Source organism: Ursus maritimus, unplaced genomic scaffold (assembly GCF_017311325.1).
Source record: "Ursus maritimus isolate PB19 unplaced genomic scaffold, ASM1731132v1 scaffold_9, whole genome shotgun sequence".
NCBI classification, from domain to species: domain Eukaryota; kingdom Metazoa; phylum Chordata; class Mammalia; order Carnivora; family Ursidae; genus Ursus; species Ursus maritimus.
In genome coordinates this window covers 49100820-49127265 of record NW_024427107.1, presented here as the reverse complement: position 1 = coordinate 49127265, position 26446 = coordinate 49100820, and the positions used below count along the sequence as shown (strand labels likewise).

Here is a 26446-nt window from a genome sequence, read left to right as displayed (position 1 = left end):
TTAGAGATCCTCAGAAATTGTCAGCTGGCAGATTTGATGTCAAAGTGATTTTATCTCTAAAGCATAAAAAATGTCTTAATATCTTCATACATATACCTTAGTTTCCTAAGCAATGGGATGCACACAATAACATAACCCTTTGCCTTTGCCATAAGAATAATACACACATACATTAGATTGCAATACGATAATATGATTTTCTTAGATTTGAGGGATCATAGTCACTGTTGGTCTTTGTTTAAATTAATTCTTATTCAATAATAAAAATGTCCGTGCATGTATAGCTGTAAAACAGCATATTTTATATCAGCATTAACTCTTTCTTCAAATAGATAGTTGAACCCGTAATAAAATCGTCAAATTCCTCCACTACATAACTTGTGCATAACCTGGCATAAAGGACAATGGCTTATGCACCTTTCTATTTGTGGTACTTAGAATTACACCACATATAAAAGGGGCAAAGGGAAACAGATCCAGAAACTGGAAACTCTGAAGCTTATACAATTGGAGGGGGGTCTCTCCATAAAAGAACACGAAATTGCAAATACAAAGTATGTATGAAAGCAAATATTTATTTAGAAAGAGAAATCTTGGTGAACTGCAAATGTTAAAAATATGACAATTATTTTTCCAGCTCAACTTCCCCTTACCATGATCCCAGTTATGCCTGAGACTGCTTTGAAGTGTGACAGAAGGAAAGTTAAAGAGAAATGATTTAGCAGTCTTAATCAATTATAGTTAAAATAGCTTAATTTTGAAATTTTTATAAAAACAGATCACCTGAACACACTGCTTGAGCACCTCCCAAAGCTATAAAAAGGGCCTCAGCTAGCCAGGGTCCTGACACCTTGAACTTGTCTAGATTCCGTAAGAGTTGACTGTTACTGATAATATAACGACGACAATGAGGACTTTCATGGATAGATACCAATGAAATGCTTTAGAATTGACCTGAGACTCAAAACACTCTAAGGCCCATCTAGAATATGAAATCACCCAAGAATCTACTCCTGTTTTGCCCCTTAACTCCTTAATCCCCATCACCCTCTACCTCCCAAATATCTATTACATAATAAATCTAGCAAGTGATTATCCAGGCTAACCTTTATGTGCTTTCTTCCAGAGACAAGCAGCTCTCTACCCTACAATGAAGGCCATTCCACTTTGAACAGTTCTAACTGCTCTACTGATGCTAAACCCACATCTGCCCTTGGTATGTAGAATGCAGACCCAGAACGCCCTTGGAAATGATTTCCTCTGAGCTACGAAGAAAGCTAGTTCCTTTTCTACATTAGTTCCTCAATTATCTGAACATAGCTCTCAAATGAAACCTATATTTTTCTTTTCCTATTAAATATCTCCAATTCCTTCAACTATTGCCCGGCTGTTAATATACTCCAGACATAGTTGAGTTTTAAGAAGGGCATGGACCTTGAATATAATACTCTAAACTTGACTGATCAGTACAAAGCACAGCAAGACTCCTTGGTAAATATGGAACACTGTAGAATCATTCCAGATTTCCAATTAAGACTCAGAGTTAACTGAAATACCTCTGAAGTTTTAATTTTGGTAGCATATACGGTTCCCTCTTCTTGTCCTATATTTTACAGTTGATTTTTTTTTTTAATCCAAATTCAGGATGTTATTAAATGTCACCAACAGTTTTAGAACATCATTCCAGCCTGCATAGTTTTGAAAGTTGATGCTTCCATTAAGAGACATAGTGAAACCCATTTAAACAAAAATAATTCAAAATTTTCAGGCATGTATTAAGTCTGTCCCTCTACACCTTCAGCACTTGAGTCTGTCTCCAGAAAAATCGGTGATGTATTTTTATTGGTTAATGTACCAGACCCAGCAGTTTAGGCATGAGAGGCATTGGTAGAGATTCTAAGAAACCCAGAGATATATTACTCCACACTTACAGTTTTCATATCTAGAAAAAGAAATGATAGTTTATAACAATGAGTCTGAATGGGTTCTCTTTCAAATAGAATCAATTCAATCACAACTGATAAAGAGAAAGCAAGGTCTCTGGGGGCAGGGAGGGGAGTTGTTTAAGGGATTTTTGTTTCAAGTTGTGAATTAAATAGAAGTACTTCTATTCCTCTGTAAGGAGTTTTTGAGACTTTTCTCTGTGGCTCTCTTATTCATCTTATTTTAAGTAGACAGGCTAGTCCAGATGAAAATATCATTGCTCCATTATTAGTAAGTATCTAAATGTCTCAAACATTTCTCTTGAATTCAGCTTTGTGTCTTTTTCTTTTTTCAAGTTAACCATCTGTACTCAGCTTGTGCTTCCTTCTAGACACAAATTCTTCCAGAATTCTCTTGGAGTAACTGTGCTTCCTAGTTCTTAGGTAATTTCTAAGAGAATGTGACAACACCTGCTCCCACCTCTTAACCCCTTTAGGCTGAATCTGAATGAATGATTCAACACAGATCATCAACCTGACTTTCTCAAAGGAGATTTTGACATTATAATAAATGTATGTGGCAGAAAGGTTAACTTATCACTTAAATATGAAACAGATTTCTTTATAATCTGCATATTCATGAAAACAGACAATAAAGTATCATTAAGTGTGGAGATGTCTTCAAAGAGTACTGTCAACTCATCTATTCTTACCCGAGAAGACATTTATTTGAAATCTTCAGAAGCATAAAGCTCTTTATGAATCCATAGTTTGGGTGTTTTTCCCCATGTTCTTCTTGAGCAGAGGAGTACACTTACTGACACTGGCCAACGGCTGAGCCATTTCATTCAGCCATCTCCAGTTGAACAACCGGTAAAGAAATTCTTCCCCCAAATGCCTAATGAATCTTTTGCCTGGAGAAAAAAAGTGTAATGCTTCAAAATGTTCCCAATGCCACATGGTCACAAGGAGCTCTACAGGGCTTTGTGGTCACACACGTCCATTTACATTAAGCAGTGATGCATGTTATGCAAAACAGAATTAAATTGGAATTAAGGTGAATTAACATGACTTCAAACTTCACAGCTGGTATTCCAACAGTAGTGATAATGGTCAATAACAAATTTCTAAGGATTATCACTTAATCTAATCAGTCGCAAATATCCATTCAGAGAAAAAAATAGATATATACATACATATATAAAATGAGGACATATCAATTGTGTGAATGTTACATTTGTTCATACAATATATTATAATAGAAACTACTTCCCATAATATTGACAGAATAATGTAATTATTAATGTGACTAGTTATTCCCCATTTGTTGAAATTATTCATGTAAATACCATGTAAACAAACAACATGTCTGAAAAATCCGAAGGCATTGTCCTGAGCTTCCTGAACCGGCTGTCTCTCCTGGAATAAAAGCCTCATGACGGTGTGTTCTATGCCTGCCTTAGCAACTATATTATCTCTAGAACCTAACTCCATTTCTGACACATTTCTCCTCAAAACTTTGTTCAATAAAATCTAATGGTCCCCAACATGTTTTTCTGGCCTCCACACTTCATAAAGGTAACATCTTTCAATTAGGCTGTTGGGGTCTGAGGTGGATCACAGTCTCTGGGAGACATCTGTCGCCTCACCCTTGAGAGTTTTCCCAACAATTTACAAGGAAAGATTAATTTTCTTGCTCTTCATCAACTGCACCAAGTTTAAGAAATTTTGACTAACATCATTTAAGGATCCCAACAGTCACTCTTGGCCACATTACCCTATTTGGTTTTCCTCATACACTTATCCCAATCTGACATGACCTTGTACATTGACTGAATTACTGTTTTTATTGCCTGTTGTCCACCTTTAGAATATAAACTCAAAGACAGCAGAGAACTTACCTTCCTAGGGCACGACTGACCTCCACACATAAAGCAGTGCCAACGAGACTCAGAGAGATCACAATACATATTTGTTAATAGAATAAACAAAACTGTAGCAAAGAAGTGATGTAGAACCTCTTAATTAGCAGTCTCCATCATTCGTAAGACACAACAGTAAGTTTTGCAAAAAGAGAAACTACAACCTTAAATGGGTTTATGGATTTTAAAGCAAGTTATATTCCGACTTGAGGAATATCAAAATATGAATTCTCAAATCAAGAAATATATTTTGGTTTTGTCTTCTTAAAATTACTCAAAGATTTATATAGTTGTCAGAGCTTCTCATCAACATGAATTAGAAAAATGTCATCCTAGTATGTGATAAATCCCATGACTCACAGGAAATAAAACATATTAGATGCTCTGGGCAGGTTTCTGAGTGATGACCTTCCAATTTCTCTTAAGCATTTAAAACACTGAAATTAACTACTAGCCTCGAAGGTTTTTAGACTAGGAAAGACCAGGGTAGTCACATTACCCCATTTCACAGATGAGAATGAATTAAGACCCAGTGGTTCAGGGGCTTAGGCTAGAGAAGTCTCTCACTGCCACAGCTTCTTCATCTTTCTCAATGACTCTTTCTACTTTCCTAAGAAAAAACACTTTGTACAAAGCATGGTACATAAGAGGAGCTCAATGTATGTCAGTTTCCTTTATTCCTAGATTTACATTTGCTGGGAATAAATAAACAAAAAACTAAATGTTCAAATCTTGTAATAGATATTAAGTTAATCCTGTGGTTCTTTAAGATCTCCTTTATAACATCTGTTATTAGACCGTAAAAAGTTGTGCTGGGGAAAACCTAGATATTTCAAATAAGAATTCACACTGAAATACTATTATTGTTTTTAAAAAATAAAGAAAGGGTGGGGAGGAGTGGGAGAGAGACAGACAGACAGACAGACAGAAATGGAAAGAGAAAATGACCTAGAATGTGAATGAGAGAGACGTCAACCATTCAGGAACTCAGCAGGTCCGTCAAGCTCTAGGTTTCATTTTAGCCCACATTGCAGAGTTCACCTCTGATCGAACTACTAGCACGATTTTGGGGCGTCTGTTTGCAGACGCAGTAGACTTATCAATCTGAACAGACACACAATCCGGGTCCAATGTCACTTCTCCTCATTATGTTAATAGTTAATACATGCAAATGAAAACACTCTAGCAATTTGATTTCTTTGAAGATAGTTTGCATATTGTCTTAGCCATAATGACTGTACACTTCTCTCAGCCTCCATTTATGCAAGGGTAGTTTAGTTCATTTTTATCAGCTCAAGTTCATTTTGGCTGCTCCTGGAATGTATGTGCATGTTTCTTTTTTACCTTTTGCCTAATTACCATTCAGGTACCATAAGCAGATTTTTCATGCTATTGGTGTTTTTCTTAATTAAGAAACAAATGAATTCTCCCTAGCAAAAAAGATGGAACAACAGAATAAGACGCCAGGGGCTGATGTTCTGTTTCTTAATTGAAGCAGTTCCATTGTTCGGTGTCGGTAGTGAGGGGGCAGAAATGTCATAAGTGTAGAATGTTAATAGTACAAAAATAACATAAAACTACTTTTAAAAATAAAGAAGGGATACAAAAAAAAATGCTGTAAGAGCCTTGAAAACATAGATTTCTATCCACATATTAATTCTGACAGTAACAGAGTAGCTTAATTTACAAATCCCTCACACTCAGAAAGCCTGAGGTTCTAACCTCAGTCCTGAGAGATATGCCTGCCCCTCTCTGCTTGTCTAGTTAACTGTACCCTACTTATTTGCTCTTCATCAATTAAGGAGACACCCAGGGGAACAGTTTCTTTAATTTGTGAATAAACTATTTCTCTTTTAATTTGCATTCTTCTTTTTCTACCCACAGTAAATTTCAACATCCTACTGCCATTCAGTAAGTGTTACTACAACCACAAAATAAGATGCCCGCAAATTCATACACACTCCTCTTCCATTTTTCTTTCATTCATGGCTTTATCCCTTTCTCAGATTACTAAAATCCCACCTTATTATTATTATTTAACTTAAATATTTTTAAAACATGAAAATCCATTATTGCCCTTTCCAATAAGCTAAGAAAGATAAAATAAGAAGATTAAATAAGAAACATAAAGTAATATATTTTACCAATAGGGAAAGGACATTATACAAAAAATGACCCTGAGTATCAATCTCTAAATTACTGAGTTTCTGCTGATAATAGATAACATTACACTTGCCATTATTCGGGTGTCTGAGTTATGTATGGGCTATATCTAAGAACCAAACAGAGTAAAGAAATTTTAAGATATATAAATAATATATATGTGAATGAAATATTTCCTTCTGTAGTTGCTTCCTAAGTGGACAAAAGAGATCACAACCTACTTGCTTTGTCATAAATATCACTATGAATAGGCAAGATGACCCTTCATGTATTAAAACCCAATATTTTATAATAATATGGACTATCATGAAAAAAATACCTTTAGGTTGCTCTGATGGCATAATTCATGGCTTTTGGAAAGTAAATAAATAATTTTAATTTGAGATGATTTTTAAAACATCTATCAAAGTACAGAACATATTTCATGAAGTCATCCCATGAATGTCAGTAGGACAATTTGAAGAGAGTTTATAGAAAAGAAGATCGATAAGAAGAAAATGTATAACACACAAAATTACATGCATACACACAAGAAAAGTCATGTGTACAACCATTATAAAAATCATAATCCATATTTTTGTGAAAGCCCTAATAAATTTCAAAGAGCTTTCCTAACCCAGCATCTGAAATCCTATGAAACTATCAAGGGAGTTCTTAATGTGATTGCTTTTCATTTTACTAACTTTAAGCAAAACTGTGAACCATAACCAAAAACAGACTGACATGTCTGTTTTCTTTATACTGTGATATATTAGAAGAGGTTCTGCTTTCATCTATTTCGTAGAGTCACTCACATAATAATACAATGTGCCATGATACTCAGTTATTGAGTTGGTTTTGATCAGAAAAACTATGAAATAAGACCTAGAGACAAATCTTTTCTTTCCTCACTTTCTTGAACTTCTGTAATATTAGGATGGCTGGGAAAAGGGAGAAAAGCAAGGAATTTGGAGCTTCAAGATTTACAGATTCTATATATAGGGAAGTATAGACCAGCATGAGTATAATTTTTCTTAAGACTATTTCCAGAAACCCATGAAATTTTATTATTTCTTCAAATTCTTCAAGTAGAGTCTACAAATGTCCATTATCAACCTTAATCCAGTGGCAAAATGTTTAGACAACATATTTTCCTACCCTCACAGCGGCCTGAAGCTGTTGTTTTTTCCCCACCCCCGCCCACCACCCCTAGTCTCTGACTTGCTAGCATGGTGTCCCTGCCAAATTCTTGGCATTGGAAGAGAGAGGGAAGAGGCCATACCATAATGTGTTGATAATGAGGAGATAGAAATAGCAAACCAGCTGGATTGTCCTAATAAAGTATGTCTGGGATTTAGAGACACAACAAGTATGTGTTCAGGTCATCCAAATGTATTTTAACCAACTGGTTTCTTCAATGACCTTTTCAGATACTCTACTCCGGATCTTTCTAAATGAAATTTTGTGTATTAACTCCAGAACTGTCTGGAGGGCGAAAAAAGAAAACCCTACCACTCATGTTTTCTAGTAATATTATGAAACCAAGGCACTGCATGTTATTTAATAGCAGAAAATTAGACAAAATGGTCTATAAGATTTCATAAATTTTAAAAACATTTACTGGTTTATAGCTATGTATGTGTGATAAATAGATTACACTTTCATCTATCAATATATTTTATATGGCATTTCCCAGTGAAGCTTGAAATATTTTCTTCCTTGGGAAGAAAACTTAAAAAACTATTTCAGGGCTGTCAGAGCAAAAAGTTTCAATTCTTTAGGATATTCAACAAGATCTCTCTTTTTACTCAAGTAGGAACACTATATACAAAAAGAAAATACTACATTTAAATAGTCATCTATTAAAGTATGCAAGCCAAAGACCTTTAAATTTATATTTTAGATGCCTGGGGATACACACTCCTATACACGAACAACTTATTTTCATGGATTTGACCTCAAAAATGCCAATAATAAAGAAAAATGTTTTATTAGTGTATGCCAGGTACCGTTCTAAACTCTTTGCATGTATTGATACAACGTTTAACATTAAACCACCGTACCAGTTGCTTTAGTAACCTCTTTTCAACAAATGGAGGAAACTGAGTCACAGATTAAGTAACTTGCTCAAGGACACGCAACAAGGAAGTAGCAGAGCTGTCACTGGAAGCCTGATATAAGACTCCAAAGTTCTGAATCAATATACCATACCCCTCCCTCTCTAATGAGTTGTATACATCAATCCCCTTCTAAAGAGGAAGGTTAATAGAGGCTCCATTCAAGTACTACCCCACAGCAGCCATTGCATTGTCTTGAAGTTAATAGATAAGTTTACCTACACTATCATTTTCAAGTAGATTAGCTTGGAAAGTTATTTCTTAGAATAGTCAGTCCCATGGGCTAACACATTTCCACAGGGTGGCTGTGGAGAGGTGACATACCATTTGATCAGAATATAATGCATGTAGTTTTCCACCTGATTCTGAAAATGGATCTTAATAACATAAATAATTATAATGACTTCTCACTTTAGAAATCAGTCATTCTAGAAATGTTGTATGATCTTCCGGGCAGAGGTAGTTTTAACCAGATCATCTTCAATAACTTCTACTGGGCCTTGCTCTGAGACTTATTTTTAGTACCAACCACTAACTTTATCATCACGAAAACCACTTGTGGCTTTTCAACACTTGATGGGTGGGACATCAGCAGGCCACAGGAAAGCAGGGGGCTGGATCCACTTTGGGTCTGTTTTCCTCTGATACTTCTCTAGATCTTTAGGAACAGAATTCTTGATGACAAGAAGCCTCAAGAAGCCAAATCAAAAAAAAAAAATTTTTTTTTTCCAAACAAATTCTCTTACTTACACAAAAGTCATTGCATAAGGCCACTGATTAGATGAATTTATCTCCATTTGACCATGCATCCTGGTAGCACCACTGCCCAAACTAAGAACATAAAATATAAAAATACAATAAAATCTTCAGGCCCGCCCTAGCTTTTTTTCCAGAATCCATAAGAATACAATGAATGAAACCGACCTTTTGGTCATGTGTACTAACAAAGCTGAAAATAGTAGAAGACTCTAATGGGTAAAAACAAACTTAGCAAGATGTATTAACTTTTCTCGGCTTTAGGTCCCTTCAAATAAGAGGAACAAATATTTCTTTTGTGTTCAGATTATCATTTCTTTCAACTGCGTTTATTACTTGTATCCTAACTTTATGCCCACTTCTTTAAAATTATTTGACAAAAATTCAACTTCGCTTATTTCCTTTTCCATTCTATAATAATTACCAGGGGAAATTATGGTGGCATTTATGAAGTAAGACGTTCGTGGGGTTTTTTTCAAGCATCCTTAAATCCCACTGGAACTCGAAGCTTTAGCCTGTACCCTGTACTGGGTCAGCTCCTGCTCTTGCTGCTGCTGCTTCCTGCAAGAACACATGGGATGGTTTGCAAGATTTTCAAGGACCCAAAAGCATTAATAAGGTGCAAAAAGGAAGCAATATATGTGGTCCAGAACCAAAATATATCTGCATAATAATCAGGGAAAAAATAATAGGCACTTTAATATCATTCCAAAGTCTGAAACACTGGATATGGGTTAAAGATGAAAAGTTCCAGGCAGACAGGACAAAATTTCCGAACTCAGAAAAACAATGTCATGGGGATAAACTTCTTTTTGTAAAACAGAGCCTATAATAGAACATCAAATTTTAAAGAATAGATCTTTTATCTAAAACCAAAGTATCATACACTATTAATCTGAGGTTAATAACATAGCCATGACCTATGCTGAGAATAGAGAAATACTATACTTTAAAAGGCAATGTATTTAAAATCTTTTTCTCTGTGCTATTTCCTTCTCTAAAGTAAAACAGAGCTTAATCTTCACTGGAGTGCTCACTTTAGGTACATTCTCATATTAAGCTTAATAAGAATTATAGAAAAATTTATCATTATACTTATTCCCCCTCACAGTAATGTCTGAATTAGACAGATATTAAAACATTTTATCAAATATTTTTATCCATTCCCTATCCTTTCTTCCCAACCTCCAACAGTATTTCTACCCTCCCAATTACACAACTGAAGCGAAGATGAGCAATTTAACACTTAATTTTAGTGGCAATATATACTTGACTATTTTCTACCCCTCACCCTCTTGAAGAAGGATTTATTAGTAGCAGTCCTGGTAGTGGCTTTCAATACCAGTGAAAATAACATATCCACCTTCCAACGGATGCCTTTTACTTTTGTGTTAATTTTCATTAATGGCCTTAATTTATAATTGGTTAAAATTGTAACTGATTAAAAAGGCACACAGTGGAAAGGGAATCTATGCCCTACTCCAAACTCCCAGTCAAAATTCCCAAAGACAAGCATCATTAGTAATTTCTTGTACATTTTTTCAGATGTTTTTGTGACAAAATACAAATGTATATGTCTCTAACTACTCATCCTTTCATTTTTAACAAGTAAGGAGATACCATACTGATATTTTAAATTTTTTATTTATTTATTACTTTATAAATCTTTGAGATGCTTCCATATCAGTATGGACACATTTGGCCCCATCCTTTATAACATATAAACTACAACGAGGGTTATACTATAATTTTATTTAACCCATTCCCTATTAGTAAACATTTAAGTAATTTCTAATTTTTTGCTGTTACAAACCACGCTGTAACCAGCATACATATGAGTTTCCCTGGGATATGTGGAATCACTGGGTCCAAGAGTATATGTGCAACTGTAATTGCTATAAAGTGCCACATTGTGTTTCAAAGAGATTGCAACAATTGGCAATCCAAGTAAAAATTATTCTCCCCATTTGCTATTGAACATAAATTTATCTTTCTCGATATTCAGTTATAAAACTAGGTTAATGCATATGAATAAATGGAAAGCTACTACCAAAGACAATCTCATGAATTAAGCACAAACAAATTCAATCAAAAACATATTGTTCTGTTCATTTATTTTTGCATGTGTTGTCTCACCTCAATAAAATATTCATACTAAACTACTGAAAGCACTGAGTGATGGTTTTCGCCCTCCACTGCAATGTTGTTGTTAAATCCACATCTAAAAGTGAGATGGTAGCACAGAAGGACTAAAGTTGAATGTGAGATAACAATAATTGTTAAATTTAACAAAATGAAAGGTGACTAAAACCCACTGTCAGCTCAAGGGCTTCTTGTCCTCCCCTATTACCAAATGGCAATTAGGTAAGGCCAGGTAATTATCAAACACATTCAAAATACATTAATCAGGCTCTATTTTTCAAAATCTGTAGTGACCACCAATTACCTAAGGGCCAAATTCAAGTTCTTTAACATGGCACACAAAACCCTTTAAAAATCTGGTTCCGAGTTAGCTTTGAAGCTGCATTCTCTGTCACTCTTTTCCATGTAGACACATCTTTGGTCATAACTCTTCACTGGACCTTGAAAATATCATCTTCTTTAACGCCTTTCTGCTCTTGGCCAAGCTGTTGATTTCTGCCAAGATGCAATTCCCTCTTGTCATGACTGGATCTCCTACTCATCCTTCCAGCCCCAGATTACGTAAGACCTCATTCTGGAGGCTTATCTAAACCCACCTGGACATCTTGGTGCCACAACACCTCATACCTCCAACTACTGTGAGTATATCACAGTGTACAGTAACTATGACTTTCTCCTTCATCAGTTAGTGGACTACCAGAGGGGAGAGACTATAGTTTGTTCGCTTTTGTATTTTCCCCTCTCCATGGCTCGACACAGTACAATAATTGATACTTACTATATGTTTGTTTAATGACTGCTAAATGAAAAACAGGAGTTAATTTAAGGCATGCAGGTAACTCTTTTTTCTTGGGTAGACAACTGCAAAACCAACTGTGTTAGAAATATACCATGGGAAATGATGTAGATTTTAAAAAATTGTTCATTTCTTCACTCATTCATTCAGCCAATATTCTTTGAGTGTTTGCTATGTGCCAGGTACTCTTCTAGCAACTGGAGGTACATAAGTAAACACAACTGGATCCCACAGCCATTGAGCTTAGAATCTAGTGATAAATTATCTAATGAGCAGGTAAACATACCAACAAATAAATAAGATAATTTCAGATAACTATCAGTATCATGAAAATAAAATAGGGGAATGGGCTAGAGAGCAAACTGGGGCATGTAGGGGCCAGAAAACTCTACATAAGGAGTTAAGGCAGGCCTTCCTGAAGAGTTGACACATGAAGTGAAAAGTGATAAGAAGGAGCCCGCAATATAAAAATCTAGGGAAATAACACTGCAAGGAGAAAAGCAGCTTGGCATGTTCAAGGAGGAGAAGGAAGACCAGTACAAATGGAATGTGGTGAATGCAGGCGGTTTACGGGACCCAGCCAAGACAGGGACTGGGAAGGGAATCCGCACATGATAATGGTATATCTGGTGATCAGATGAGACAGGAAGGTAAGGAACAGATCAGGGAAGATGTGGGAGGTCATAATAAAAAGTTCAGGAATTAATTGCAAAGGACATCCACTGGAGGAGGATTTAGAGCAGCAAGTGATAGATTTGATTTTATATTTTTGAAAAAAATCATTTGACAAAAATGAAACAACTCCTATTTATATGGTTACATTTTAAAATGTAACAAGTGATCATTTGACACACATACAGAAATTCTTTAGACTGGTCTCAATGTTTTGATGAGCCCATCAAAAGTGAAGCCCTTTGACTATTTCATGAAAACCCCTTCCCAGAAAAATTCTTTAATACCCTAATTTTGCATAAAATGTCTGGATATTCACAAATTCCTCAAAGCCTATGGATCCTAGGCTTGAAAGCCTTGAATCAATATGTAATAATTAATTTTTCTTTCTCAGGGTACAAAGAACCATGTGCAGCTAACATCTATCTCACCTCTTGTAATCCCTAAGAGATTATTTCTCAATATAAAGAACACTGGTACTAACCAGTTTCGAGAAAGCAAATCCCCAAGGATTTTTCTCAGTAACATCCTCTACCTAAAACCTTATTGCTCTTCTTTCTTGGAAACAAAAACTTCCAAACCAAGAGTGAAAAAACATCGAAGTGAATGTCAGACTAATCAGTGTAGCCACTCCATCTTCAAATTCCTACTCTTCCTTAAATGAGATTCCTGGAGCTATAGGATTAATCAAGAAATTGCAGTCCAGCTGACCAAATAGCTGATTGTTACTTTCCATTTATAAGGACTGATGATATTAATTATTTTTATGACCCGACATTTTTTTTTCATTTGTCAACTCCAATTTTCCTCAATGTATAATTAGATATTTTTCAAATGCAGCTTATTCCTAGGCAAAAGGAAGTGTGCAATTCAAAGCCACATGGAATGGCAGAAAGAAACAAAAATACTGAAGGAATAAAGGTGTTGAGAAGGAAGTTTTAGGTAAACTATGATACTGCATGTGTGGGTGTGTGTGTAGAAAAGCAAGTTAATAAACTTTAGCTGCTCATGGATGCCCAGGGGGGAAAAACCCTACATAATATCAAAGCAATTTGCCTTGGACAACTGTTATGCCACCTTAAATCAAAAGATTACTTAACTGAATGATTCAAAAAATGTATCAGAGACTTACACAGCAATTATACAAGAAAAATCCACTTGTGTTCTCTCTTCCCGGATGTAACAAGTGTTGACCATTATCACTACCACCAGTCAACAGTACTGCTGGACTCCTAGCAGTGAGGTGGCCATCAGAACAGAATCACTACAGGTGTGCTGCTTCTGCCTGAAACATCTTTTCTACAAAAGTCTTTGTAAGTGGACCTATAATGATTCTTCAGTGTCCCTAGGTCAGATAGACAGACAGACAGATAGAGATTCATCCCACATGACTATATGTAGAAAAGAACAAGTCATTTTCTTACAGCACCTTTCTTGGAAGTATTACCAATCACCGCTGACATGGCCATCAGCCCCCCTTCCCCGGTCACTTACTGTGAGTACCACTTCAGGTTTGGGCGCAAGTGCTTCATACAGTCTTCCACTTATACTATCAGCAATACAGCACCTTGCAGAATTCATCTTGCTGATATTAAGCCTACAGTATTAGCTGAGACCCAACTGTCCTTTGGAGATCTGTCCCTTAAAATTCAGAGAAAACTGATACATCCTAAAGGATTTCTGGGGAGTATCAAACTGTCTTAAATCTAAATTCAAATCCAAGCTGTCCAAATTCCAATACTATAACAGCTGTACTAATTTGCATGGCCAACACTGGAAAATGTTTTACTCTAAACCTACTCTAATTTCCATCCTTCTTTTCTTTTTCCTTCCTTCCTTCCTTCCTTCCTTCCTTCCTTCCTTCCTTCCTTCTCGTTCCTCCCTCCCTTCCAACCCTTCCTTCCCTTCCTTCCCTTTCTCCCCTTCCCTCTTTCATCTAAGAATATTTATCCTAATTATTAATTATGCTCTAAATCAAAAGTGATCTATAATTTTGTTCTGTGCTAGCATATAAACTAGTTAGCATATATTTTAAGGCGATTTTTATATGCATCAAGAATTTGAGGTTGTCCATGATTAAAATACACAAACACATCCTAATAATCCCGTCACCAGCAAGATTAGAATTCAGCAAATTATAACACAATCAGGCACTTACCATGGACCTGTATAAAATATAAAGTTCTCCCAATGTGCCAGCCAAGGTTTCCCAAATTCTGACATGTCTAAACTGTGTCCTAGAATCTTTTCTCACCTAAGCTTCTCATAATCTATAATACCAAAACACTTGGAACTGATAACTCTAGATTAATTTACATTGTAATTTTCCCCTCAGGAAACCTATGTTCCTCCATAAACATTATTTTTAAAATATTAAGCGTGGCCAGTCTATATATTATGATTATTTTTATAACAGTTTACTCTATAAGATTATAACATGAAATATGCAAAAAGCATTATATATTGCAAACTAGCATATAAAATATGACATAATTATTAAATAAACATATGCTCTTGCTCTTTATGACATAAATAATATAAGAACATTAAATTAAATAAAACAGGAAGGTAATCACACATTTCTGTTTGTAGACTGAATCTTCATGCTTTTAAGTGACTATCAAATGTTAGGGCCTGGACCTAAAAAAGAAAGAATGAAATATTAATAATGTCCCACCTTGTGGGAGCTCGGCATTACTTGACACTACACAGAAACCGACCTTTTTGTCCTTCAGGCTTGCCTACCAGGCACCATCTTCTATCGCAAAAGCCAAATCATCTGATCCCAAACTAACTGTCAACTGCCTGAGATGGTGGGGAAGCCAGACATCAATCAATCAGGTTTTATCAGACGCGCTCTTCGTTTCTCTGTTGTGCTCATCTTATCATCTGACCCAGTTGTAGCCCTGACTTCAGAAGCTTAAGCAACTTGATGACAAAATATGCGCCTGTTTGTCCAAGATGCACACTGTTAAGAAGTGGGGTGATATTTTTAGCAGCTACCTAATATATTTGCAAATGAACTCTTGCATATTTCGGATTTACACACGCCCCATCTTGGTCAGTCTCCCCTGGACACGGAGTCTGTTCGTGGCTGTGGGAGGCCCAATATTTCCAAAATATGCAAGAGTCCTTAGGTACAAGTCACACGTCATTGGGAAATGCGGTCATTTTGATGACAACGGAGGCAGAAAGGCCATCAAAAGGAGGATTTCAGGATGTCACTTCAGGAAGAGAAAGAAGACCTAATTGATAAATGTGCACAATACAAATTCAGACAGTTTTGTTCCAAATGAAAATAACTCAGAAAATTAAAAGCCTTTTTATCTATTTGTACTGACCAGAGTCTCAGAGGAAAAAAAAAAAATGTTTAAACCTTCAGTGCTGTTGCCAAATTCATGTGAGCTGGCCCACTGCTCTAAGAACATGCTACAGAATATATTCCTATACACAAAGTAGTTAGGGAAGGAAACGATTGTGACATAAATTACGAATCTGAAATTTTAAAATTCTAAGTAAATATCTGTTACATAATTTTTGCACAAAACTGAGAACAGCAAATTATATAGATATTGTGCAGATATAAGTAATCTATGCTAGCATAAGTATCTTTCTATTTGCTTAACTCTGTCTTCTTTATTCTTCAAGCAGCAATTACATTTTCAGATTTTCCCTAAAATCAAAACAATTCCCATAATAAATATAAGATTTTCATTAACAGGCAATGTGATTGATACACTACCCATCTCTCAAAAACTTCGCTTAACTATATTTTAAAAGGCTTTTAAAAGCAGCATAAAAGTTATCCACAGAATTTATCCACATAAATACATACCTTAATCATATAAACATGGGCTATAAAAACCACAAAGTATTACAGTGATATATTTTGACATGGATGAGAATACACACCATGAAAATAATTTGTACATGAGAAACACATCATTCCCCAAGATTCTCACTGAATTCACAGAGGTTTATTTAAAAAAAAATAAAATGCCTTTGAACTTCTCAGCACACAGTAAGCAAGAAGGCTTACCAGTATATGGCATTTTACATTTTGGAGGAACTAGATATGGTAACTAAACAAGCTTCTACTTGTGATATGAAAAAAATTTTCCTTTTACATAGCTATTGTAGGAAATAAAAAAATATATTTAAAAAATTTCTTGAATACTGAATATGCTAAAATACAAAATATGACAAATTTTTATCATTGAATTATGAATAATCTGATCTTGTAATTGAATTTTCTGAAAAGCTTTAAAACTACTCTTCCAAAATGAGGCAATGTAAATGTAGGAAGAGCAAGAGGGAAATGGACAACATTGAGTGTATTTAATTATTATTTACTATTATTATTTATTGTTTTCATTATTTTAAAAACTACTTAATAGTATATGGTATTTAGCTACCTTTTGCATAAACTTAGAGGAATCTGGCCCTCAGTTGGACTTGAAGACTTGTCAATTCACTATTTTTAATCTTCTAATCCCAGTTTATTACAGGCTCACAACAATTTCAGAATATACCAGAGTAAAGCAAATTCAAGTCTTTCTTAAAGGGTACACCACCATCACTCTATATTGTAAAGGAACGTATAACAAGAAAATTAAAAGTTCTAGGTTAATAGTCAGTGAAGGACAAATATTTGCCTATAGCTCTAAATTTGGTAATTAATTCCTCAATTGACTAAACAGTTTGCAAATCTGGTACTCAGTAAGAGAATTTTAGAGATTATGCCTGAAAAATCGTGTGTCAAGTAACACACTTATAAGAAATTTTTCATAGGCAATATTATTTAGATGTCAACTGGTTGAAAATTCTCTTTTATTGTCTCAATAAGAGATGCTTGCCAAAGTTTTCTAAATGTAGATTACAATAACTTACATCTTCAGAAGAATTTATCTTTCTAAGAAGGAAATCAACTGAAAAATAACATTAAATATATCTTCAATTATATGTTCATTTAAAGATAATTTTTATATATATTTTAAAATTTAAACAAAAATTTTTAAATGGCGTTTTAATAGCCTACAAAAAAACTAGGTGCTCTAACTTTCAGGTAGGCTATTCAAATTACATATATTTGTGATAGCCTATATACAAACTATTATATCATACGTATCTTTGTGGTAGTTGTTTATAATAAATCTGACATTACCATAAACCAAATCAGGTACCAGAAATCATCAGACTAACACCATTCAACTTCTAGCAATTCAAAGGGGAGCATTTTCACTAATAAATAAAATGAGGCAGTCAATGGCATATGCCCAGATGAAATGTTCTATTTAATATTAAATATTATAGTAGTGCTTCTAATGAACCTACTCCTTGTTTTACATCTGTGGGGGTATTACCACCAATATTAACTGATAATTAGCATTGCCTTGCAGACTACATAAAGAGTTGAATTCTGGCTCTTCTATAGACCATGCCTGGAATGAATAAGCAATTATTTGGCACCAGGCACTCCACATTCATTTTTAAAGCCTCCAAAATCATGAGAGACATATACGGTTTCTGGATACACAAACACACGTTTATTCAGTGCCTAAAAGTTTATTTAGTGCTTACTCTAGAGTATTTCAGGCACTCTTTCTAAATCTAGCTTTGTTCTTTATCATAATTTTTAAGAAAAATGAGATGAATTTCCAAGGACATGATTTAGGGGAAAAAATGCTCATTTTCAGTGATCACTGTATCTTCATAATATCAACAAAATAGCATGTATTTTCTTTGCAAACATTCTTCAAAGACATCTATCCGTTCAGCTTACTGCTTTAGGGTTTCCCTTATTAACAATGAATATTTAATATTAAAATATTCCCAGATGAATTTCTTTCTTGGACCTGAAAATCCGTAGCAAAACTCCTGGTTTCAGACAGGGGACTGACTGGTTATTTCACAAGGCAAAACTGATCCTCAAAAGTACTTTTTTAAAGTAGTGGATATTATAGTAATGAACCAGGAAAGAAGGGATGGAAGAGAAAAAAATAACAGGCTCTTGTTTTAACATCTGAAGTCTTGACCAAAACCAACTGACCTAGTAATTATCATATATTCATTTTTAGAAGTATTTGTCAAAGCACAAATTACGAAGGCTTTAAATAATCCTGACTAGACAATTCTTCTCTACCTTTTTGTCGTCTCAAATAGACAGTCTGACAGTAATGGTATGACACCCTCTCAGACCAGCCTCTCGGCATTAATATTTAAATCTTACCTATCCCTTGTGATTGGAATTCAGCCTCTATTCGCAAACAAAAACTAAATCAATGTTCTTAGAGTTCAAACTAGATCCCTAAACAGTTTGCCACTCTCTATGCACAGATAAGATAAACTTTCTTTGACCCAAGAGATGAAGTTGCCATGACGATCAGAGAGTCCACTTTCTATATTGATATTTTGCTGATGTAACAACAAATAGAACCAGATCCTAGTGCCGATAATGGTGATTAATTAATACTAATATTGATCCCTACAAGCAAGAGACAAGGCTATTAACTTGAAGCCTGAAAAGTCAATTGTTACCTGTGGCAGAGATACTGGGAGCTGATTTGGAAGCATAATAAACAAATGTGCTATCTTTATGCTAATACCTTTAAAGAGATAGTTCTTTCCAGAATGCCAAATATTGCCATGTCTGAGCTTATTAACTTAATTGCATTTCAGCTTTTAAAAATGTAACCTTATTGAATGATAACACATACTTACCCTTTTATCTACGGTGGAAACACTCTCTGGTGACTGAAGTAACGGACTTTTGCTGTTATTCATTTGGTGAGGGAATGAACTGATAATTTTACCCAGTGGCAGCTGTTGAATTAGACAGGGTTTCAAAAATACCTGCAGTGTTCTGAAATGTCCTGCTAGCACTCTGGAACTAGGAAAAGTAGCAAAAACTAGAAGGGAACGTGATTTGGAGGATAAGGGTTCCAAAGTTACCGTTTACACTCCCACGTTTCATGAAAAAAGACTGCATTAAAAATGTATTCCTGAAAAGTATATTTTATTCCCAGATAAACCTAATTTTAGATACTTCACACAATTTAGCCAAAAATCAAAAAACTTCCTCTAAATGGTATCACCTTACTTAAAACTTGAATATACATCACATTACTTTGAAGGAAAGTTCATTTGGGAAGGTGTTTTCTTGAAATATAAAAATAAAGAATGTAGAATGAGTAAAATCAGTTTACTTATTTAATATGCCTTTTCAGCGAAAGTTACATATTGAAAAGTGGGGAAGTGATTAAAATGCAAATGACAGGTCCACTCTTTATTTGCCTTCGCTATGTGGGAGGGCAAAAATACCCATACTAGAAATCCATACATCCAGTCCCAAATATCCCATTTTAGAAAACATACTACCTTCATCTTATTCTCTCAAAACTTTTTCCAGTGATAATAACTAATAAGAAAATGGGCTAATTAGTGTGTCATTTCTTTGTTTTTGTCATGTGATGGAAGAGCTCATTAGTTCTAAAATAGTCCTCAAACAGCAGAAATAACACAGATGAGAAGCTTTGAATAGCTCATGACCAGAAGTGAGTTACCTTAACTGTAGCACAAAGTTAACTTAATTTACACTAGTATATGTAGGCAAAACATAAATATAGATATAGGCTAGACAATTGCTATAATCGAAAAGAATATCTTCATTTAAGCCCACAATTAACCCAAAACAAATCAACGTATAAATCTTTGCCTTAACCCTTAAATACAGAATAAAATTTCAAATTAGCATAATGTAGAACTCAGAGGCAAATCATCTAATTGCATTGTTTCCTTTCACAATTTAATAGCACAACTTAAATAATTATTGACACAAGTCACATCATATTTTCTACATCTGTATTTAAATTTTAATTACAATTACTGGTGACCTTGTGATGTCTACAATGAATACTGTTCTCTTATGTGAAATTCAAAGAGATGCTACACTCCTTGTAATTGAGCCGACACAATTATATTACTATTAAGGTCTCTAATTATAATTAATAGAAAAATTTAAAGTTGTTTGTTTAAAAAATATTGTGATATATATTAAACCTCTTAGTTTTTCTTACCCCACAATTTTACAAATAAGCCACTTTAGAAAGTTACCAGAAGTGGAAAATATAAGAGCTACTCTTTTAATTCCAAGTCATATCACCAAGTTTTAAAAACTCTCATAGCAACTATGAATAAAAATCCTACTGCATTTATATTTGCATTGTTGACTCCACTGAACTTAAAAAAAAAGGTGACTTCATGATTAATGATCTTTTAGAGGTCAACTTTCTTCTATTCTCTTTAACACCTAAAAAAACCAGGATTAGTATATTAGCCACCTTAAAATTTGCCTATTTTAAAAATCCTACTAAATATTCTTACATTTTTTCAGAAAAATTCTATGCAGTGATATATTTCGAATTTGTAAGTAAAGAAATTAATTTTGTTACTTTTCAAATAAGGGTACCAATCTATTTCATCAATAAAACAAGTATTACACAGTATACATTTTTCTTCTCTTCATGGCCAGTGTAAAAATAGGTTTTCTGAAAAGTTACTCAAAGATGTAGCAAATAAAATTTCTAACATGAGACATAGCACAAACGTAAGGGAAATGCTTATTTTTTAATGTTATCTTTAAATATCCTTAAAATTCACAAGAAACGAGTGATTTGTTTCAAAGCAAAAACCTTGTCTTAATATTTGGCAGGTGAAAAGCAAGACATCCTAACTGAGTATGAGTGATCAATATGTTTCAAATGTACGTAGCATTCCCAGACGCCTTTTTAAAAATAATATGAATAAGAATACAGTTGATAATTAACCCCAAAATTATGTATTGAACACTAACACAGGTAACACTAAAATAAAAAATTCTATACTAAAACAATGAAAAATAACCACTGCCACTTCTTCGCATAACGTAATTTTAAGGTTGTAAAGATGATCCAGTTACAGATTTTCACACTGACAAATATCAAATAACACATTTAATATGCAACATTCTCATTTTAAGACAAAATCATTTTATAAATAAAACACGTAATACTACCTACTCTAAAAAAAATAGCATAAAACATTAAAATGCCAGTGTGTAAGGTGGGGACTCGTACGGCCTGAAATTATTAGATCATCTCAAGTAACAAAAAGGTAATTTATTCAATATGAACGGATTCCAACTTCTGCAAAAGCCCCTCTATGGAGCTGCTAACAAGATTATTCTTTGCATGGACCATTTTACTTTCAAAGTGTGTATTAATTCCCAATATCTACTTCACTTTTCAAAAAAAAAAAATTTCTGCCTCCTAATTCAGCCTTTCTTTTCCCTTCACCACAAATTATTTGGCACATGATCTACACAGCACCGTTACGTCCTACATGTTTGGAAACACCAAGCAATGTAAAAGTTTTATGAAAACTGTACTTCAGTGGTATAAAGAAGAGAGCCTTTTCTTCATCTGACACGAAAATAAAATATTTGAGTTCTTCCTTCCCTTTTCAACGTCCACATTCACTACTAGGTAGCATTTGCCAAAAAAAAAAAAAAAAAAAAATCTCCTGAACCCACAGCCGATACACTTAAGTGTGACTGAAGTTGGGGACACATAGGGCAGTAAACACATTACCAGAGACAACAGCCCGAAGAAGAAAATAACAGTAAAACTGCACACACAACACGTTTACTAATCATAAAGAGATGCATTGGTGAAAGAAAAAAAAAATCATCATTTCTGTCATAAATTTTGCAGTGCAGCCCCAGAATGGAGAACAATCTGGGCAATTTATTGGCATATTGGCAGGAGGTGATAAGGCTAAAAACAACAACAGCAAGCAGCTGTGTGAGGAGATGGGCTGATAGCATGATATGGCTCCCACACCAAACACCTCCCGTCCTATCAGGGCTTTTTATCAAACCAGGATTACAATAATAGCTCAGGAGAGAAAGCTTCTGAGGGGAGGGCAGAAAATACAGTCTTGAAATAGGAAAAAAAAAATCTGAATTTTGGGACAAAACATGGGGGCAAAATACATAATTTATCACTGTATTATCAGGAAATCCAGGCAGTCTAATCAAGGAGCACTGAGTGACTATTTTTTGCCTTATCATCCAAAGTGGTGGAAACGGAGAAGGAATTATCAGGCTTCTGCAGATTGCTGGGCTGGAATTTTAATGGTAATAATCGGGTTTCTGATGGTATATCTTCTCCGCTTATCTTTCCCATTATCTCCTCTTATCTGGCCAGTCATCATAGCAAATTAATGGTGCTCTTTCAGCGTCGCCTTTTTATCGCTGCCCGGAGAGCACCCAAGGGGAAAGAATAAGCAAAATATTAAAATACTGCATAAATCACAATTTTAGATAGCAGAGAACTGTACGCAGTAAAAGAAAAAAAAAAACTGTGCCCAACAACCTTTTTGTCCTTTAAATTGACTGTCTTCAGAGTTTCTGGTATAAGCTGACTTTTGCTTGTCATAGTTGCTCTAAATTGGGTATGCTTTATCAGCAGTGCCAAAGCTTTATTTTCAAATTCTGGACGCTTCCAAGTTTAATATACAGTTTCATTAGTTGCATGGAATGCTATTGTTTCAAGAAGCATTTCTTTCTGATTTTTTCCAAACTTATATTTGACCCACAATATCAAAAGCAACAGTGTTATTTGTAATAATAATAATAAGGCTACACTTGTTATATATTACTAAAATTGGAGGAAGAGACCTACCATACTAATGACTTTGAGTATCAAGACAAACTTCTCCATCTGCAAAACTGCCTCTTATGCCTGGACAGGCAAAAGGAGACAAATGTCGATAGGTTGCAACCAAAATGACTTTACAGCTGGTCAAACCATATTTAAATATTCCACTCCTCCCCCCACCAAAAAAATTTCAGCTATTAGATAGCACTGCTCCAATACAACAATTCAAAGACATTTAATTTTTCATTCTCCTTAACAGTCCAAGGGGAGAAGCATGTCCACATTTGCATAGATTATCACTGTGACCCCAAATTGAATCCAACAAAAGTCTAAAATGCATGTATATTAATAATACATATGTTTGCATATATCAGTAGACAATGATCACTGTGAACAAATATATAAATATAATATTTGTTCACTTTCAAATGAAAGAACTTTCAAGTATTTTTGATAGTTAATAAATCACAGCATTCAAATAAGCCACTAAAATGTTTTATGACCTATAACACAAGTGTAGCATCAGCAATTAGTTCCAACGCTTTAATCTTCAGTTATATGAGGTGGACATAGAAGGATAGAAAAAAAAATTTAATGTAGCTAATTGAGAAGATAACGAAGTATTCCCAAGTAGAATCAGATGGTCTTTGTGCCATACAATCAATTAATATTAATTATTTATTAACAATCTAGACGACAGCCATGAACTAAAAAGCATTTACATTTAATGTTTATAATCATATCTTATAATATGCACAGTTTTGTACTATAAAATGCAACATTTATACAGAGGGACCCGATAAATTTAGTAGTAAAAAGTAAAAGGCAATTAGTTAAAACCATGGATAATCACTTTGAAAAAGTGAAAGTCTTTCAAGAACGGTATCTCTACTTGATTAAAACTGCTCTGAGCTAAAAGTTAAGTTCAGTCCCTGCTTTAACCCAAGTTGTATAAAAAAGGAACTGAACTACAAGAGAAGAAATCCACTGAATAAAAGCGAGAGTCATGTCTGAAAGGCAAGGTTTGTACATGTATATAAAGATCGAAAGACTTAACTGTAGCAAACTGCTTGCAACCTGGACCCCATTTCACGCTGAATAAGTTGATTGGTAAGATTTATTTTTAAACTACACCAAACAGAATTTTCAACATTTGGGGGTGGGGTGAGTATGATTAATAATTAAGGGGGAGGGGATACTATTAAAGCCTTTCCTAAAATTACACTACCATCAGTTTGAAACTAGTTGCCAGACTTTAAATAACACGAAGAAATGGACACACCATAAGCCTAGCAAAAAAATAAATAAATAAACTAATAAGGCTGTGTCTCCTTTTCGGCCAAAGCGTTGAAGACGTGTCGCAGGGCGACAAAACACCGTTGGAGGAATTTTCCCCAAGACAAGAAAAGTTGACCGAGTTGAGTGCTGCCAGTGTGTGTGTGTTTCGGGCAGCTACCTCCGACCCCACGGCGTCCCCTAAGCGCCACCCCGACCCTCGGGCGCTGGGGGGCTCCGGGTCACGCTCTCTGCGGCGCACGGGCTGCCTTGAACTCACAGCTTCCGCGGTGGGAAGTGACGGGCGGCCCCTCCCAGCGAGGACTCCGCGCGCCTCCGGGGCGGGAGGTAAACCGAATCCCCGCTCGGCTGAGCGTCCGGACCACTCGAACCGGACGGGCCCGGCGCCCCCGGCCCAGCCCTGCCCGCCGCCAGCCCCGCGCCCTCGGGGCGGAGGCGGACGGCTGCCCGCTGCAGAGGCGCAAACTTTTACACCTACTTTTTGTTTCGCTTCGGGTTTGGCGTTGGCTCTGGCACCGCCCTGGACCAGGACCCAGACACTGATTTTCCACCGCCCAAGGACGGTGCCTCCCTCGCCCCGAGGTCCAACCAGCTTTTCGGAGAACTAAGTTCTCATTCTGCTTGCTAAAAGTGTGGTCCCCAAGAGTAGCACTATATCGATTGCAACAACCATGACAACAACCACAATAAGAAGAATTTCCTAAATGAGTGGGGCTGCCCAGGCACGCTGGACGATAACGCGAGCGGGACTAACTGGGCGCGGGGGTCGGAATTAAAAAGAAACCCAGGAGCGCGAAGACTCGGGCGAGCAAGAGTAGGCTGTTCGTCGCAGCGTCTTTCTTGCCCGGCGCTCGGGCCGTCTGTCTGTCTGTGACTGACTAGTTGTCCCTCCGCTGCTCAGGCAAAGTTTGACAAATCCGGGGCACGGGGAGCGGATTTCCCCGAGCCTCCCTCCCTTTCCCGCCCCGCGCGCCCCCCTCCCCAGAAATAATCCCAGCAACTGCCAGCCCAGCGTGCAAACTTACGTTTGATCTGCCGGGGTTTGCTCTGCTTTCGCCGGGACATCTCGGCGGCGGCCGCTGCCACTGGGGCTCCTGCGGTGGCCGCGGTCGGGGCTGCCGCTCCCTCGGCTCCCGCCGCTCCCGCCGCCGCCTCCGGCCAGGCTCTGGCCGCCGCGGGCCGGACTCCAGGTGCTCTGGACGCGCGGGATCCGGGCGCTGGGCTCCTCCGGGAGCCGCGGAGCCACGTTTGGAGATGAGCAGGCAAATGAGAAGACAGAGGGGGGCAGAGAGAGTGTGACAGTGGGGAGGGGAGGGGGAGAGTGGGAGAGCGATGGAGGGGGGGAGAACAGAATTTACAAACGAATGGACGAGGAGAGAGAAAAGGGGAAAGGGGGAACACGAAAAGAAGGAAGAGAAGGAGGGAGGGAAGGGAGAGCGAGCAGAGGGGAGAGGGGGAGAGAGGGGGCGGTAGGCGCGGGAGGAGGAGCGCTCTCGCTCTCCCCTCTCCCCGGCGTGCGGGGCAGAGACTCGAGCGCCGCCGCCGCCGCCGCCGCCGCCGCTCCGGGCCGCGCAGCTAGCTCTCTGCCGCGGGAGGCGGCGAGGCGCGGGAGGGAGGGGCGCGCCAGGGCTGCGGGGAGGGGAGACTATTCCATCAGCGAAAGGAGGATTGGCTGCATCCAAAGCCAGTCCGGATGCAAAAGAGGGCCCCGGCCTCGGTCGGGTGGGGTGCACGGGAGCGCGGTGGGGGGTTGGGGGGGGCGAGAGGCGTGGGGAGGCTTTGGAGGGGGGCCACCTTCTGCAGTTGTCACCACGTCAGCTCTGGGCATCTGCCAGAGCACCCCTCCAGGCAACTTCTTCCCACAGCCCCCTCTGATGGACCCCAACTCTCCCCACGCCTCGCCCGTCCAGCGGGGCACAAAGAAATCCCAGTCTCTTGGTAAACTTTGTGCTTCCAGTTATGCCGCCCCCTCCCCTAGCCTCTA

At 36.8% G+C, this 26446-nt stretch overlaps 1 protein-coding gene and 1 long non-coding RNA gene across 3 annotated transcripts in view; both read right to left on the bottom strand.

Moving 5' to 3' along the window:
• The window catches only part of ZFPM2 (zinc finger protein, FOG family member 2), a 442921-nt gene extending 416919 nt beyond the window's left edge, over positions 1 to 26002 (bottom strand). For both annotated transcript variants that reach the window (XM_040625722.1, XM_040625723.1), the window contains exon 1: positions 25488 to 26002. In XM_040625722.1, the coding sequence (XP_040481656.1) occupies positions 25488 to 25527 (40 nt within the window). In that variant the 5' untranslated portion in view covers positions 25528 to 26002. The remainder of the gene's footprint in view (positions 1 to 25487) is intronic.
• On the bottom strand, positions 22198 to 23459 carry LOC103661539. Its single transcript, XR_568162.1, has 2 exons — positions 23191 to 23459; positions 22198 to 22760 (listed from the first exon to the last, which is right to left on the bottom strand). It is a non-coding gene; the product is annotated as an uncharacterized LOC103661539 (long non-coding RNA).
• Positions 26003 to 26446: the final 444 nt, after the last annotated feature.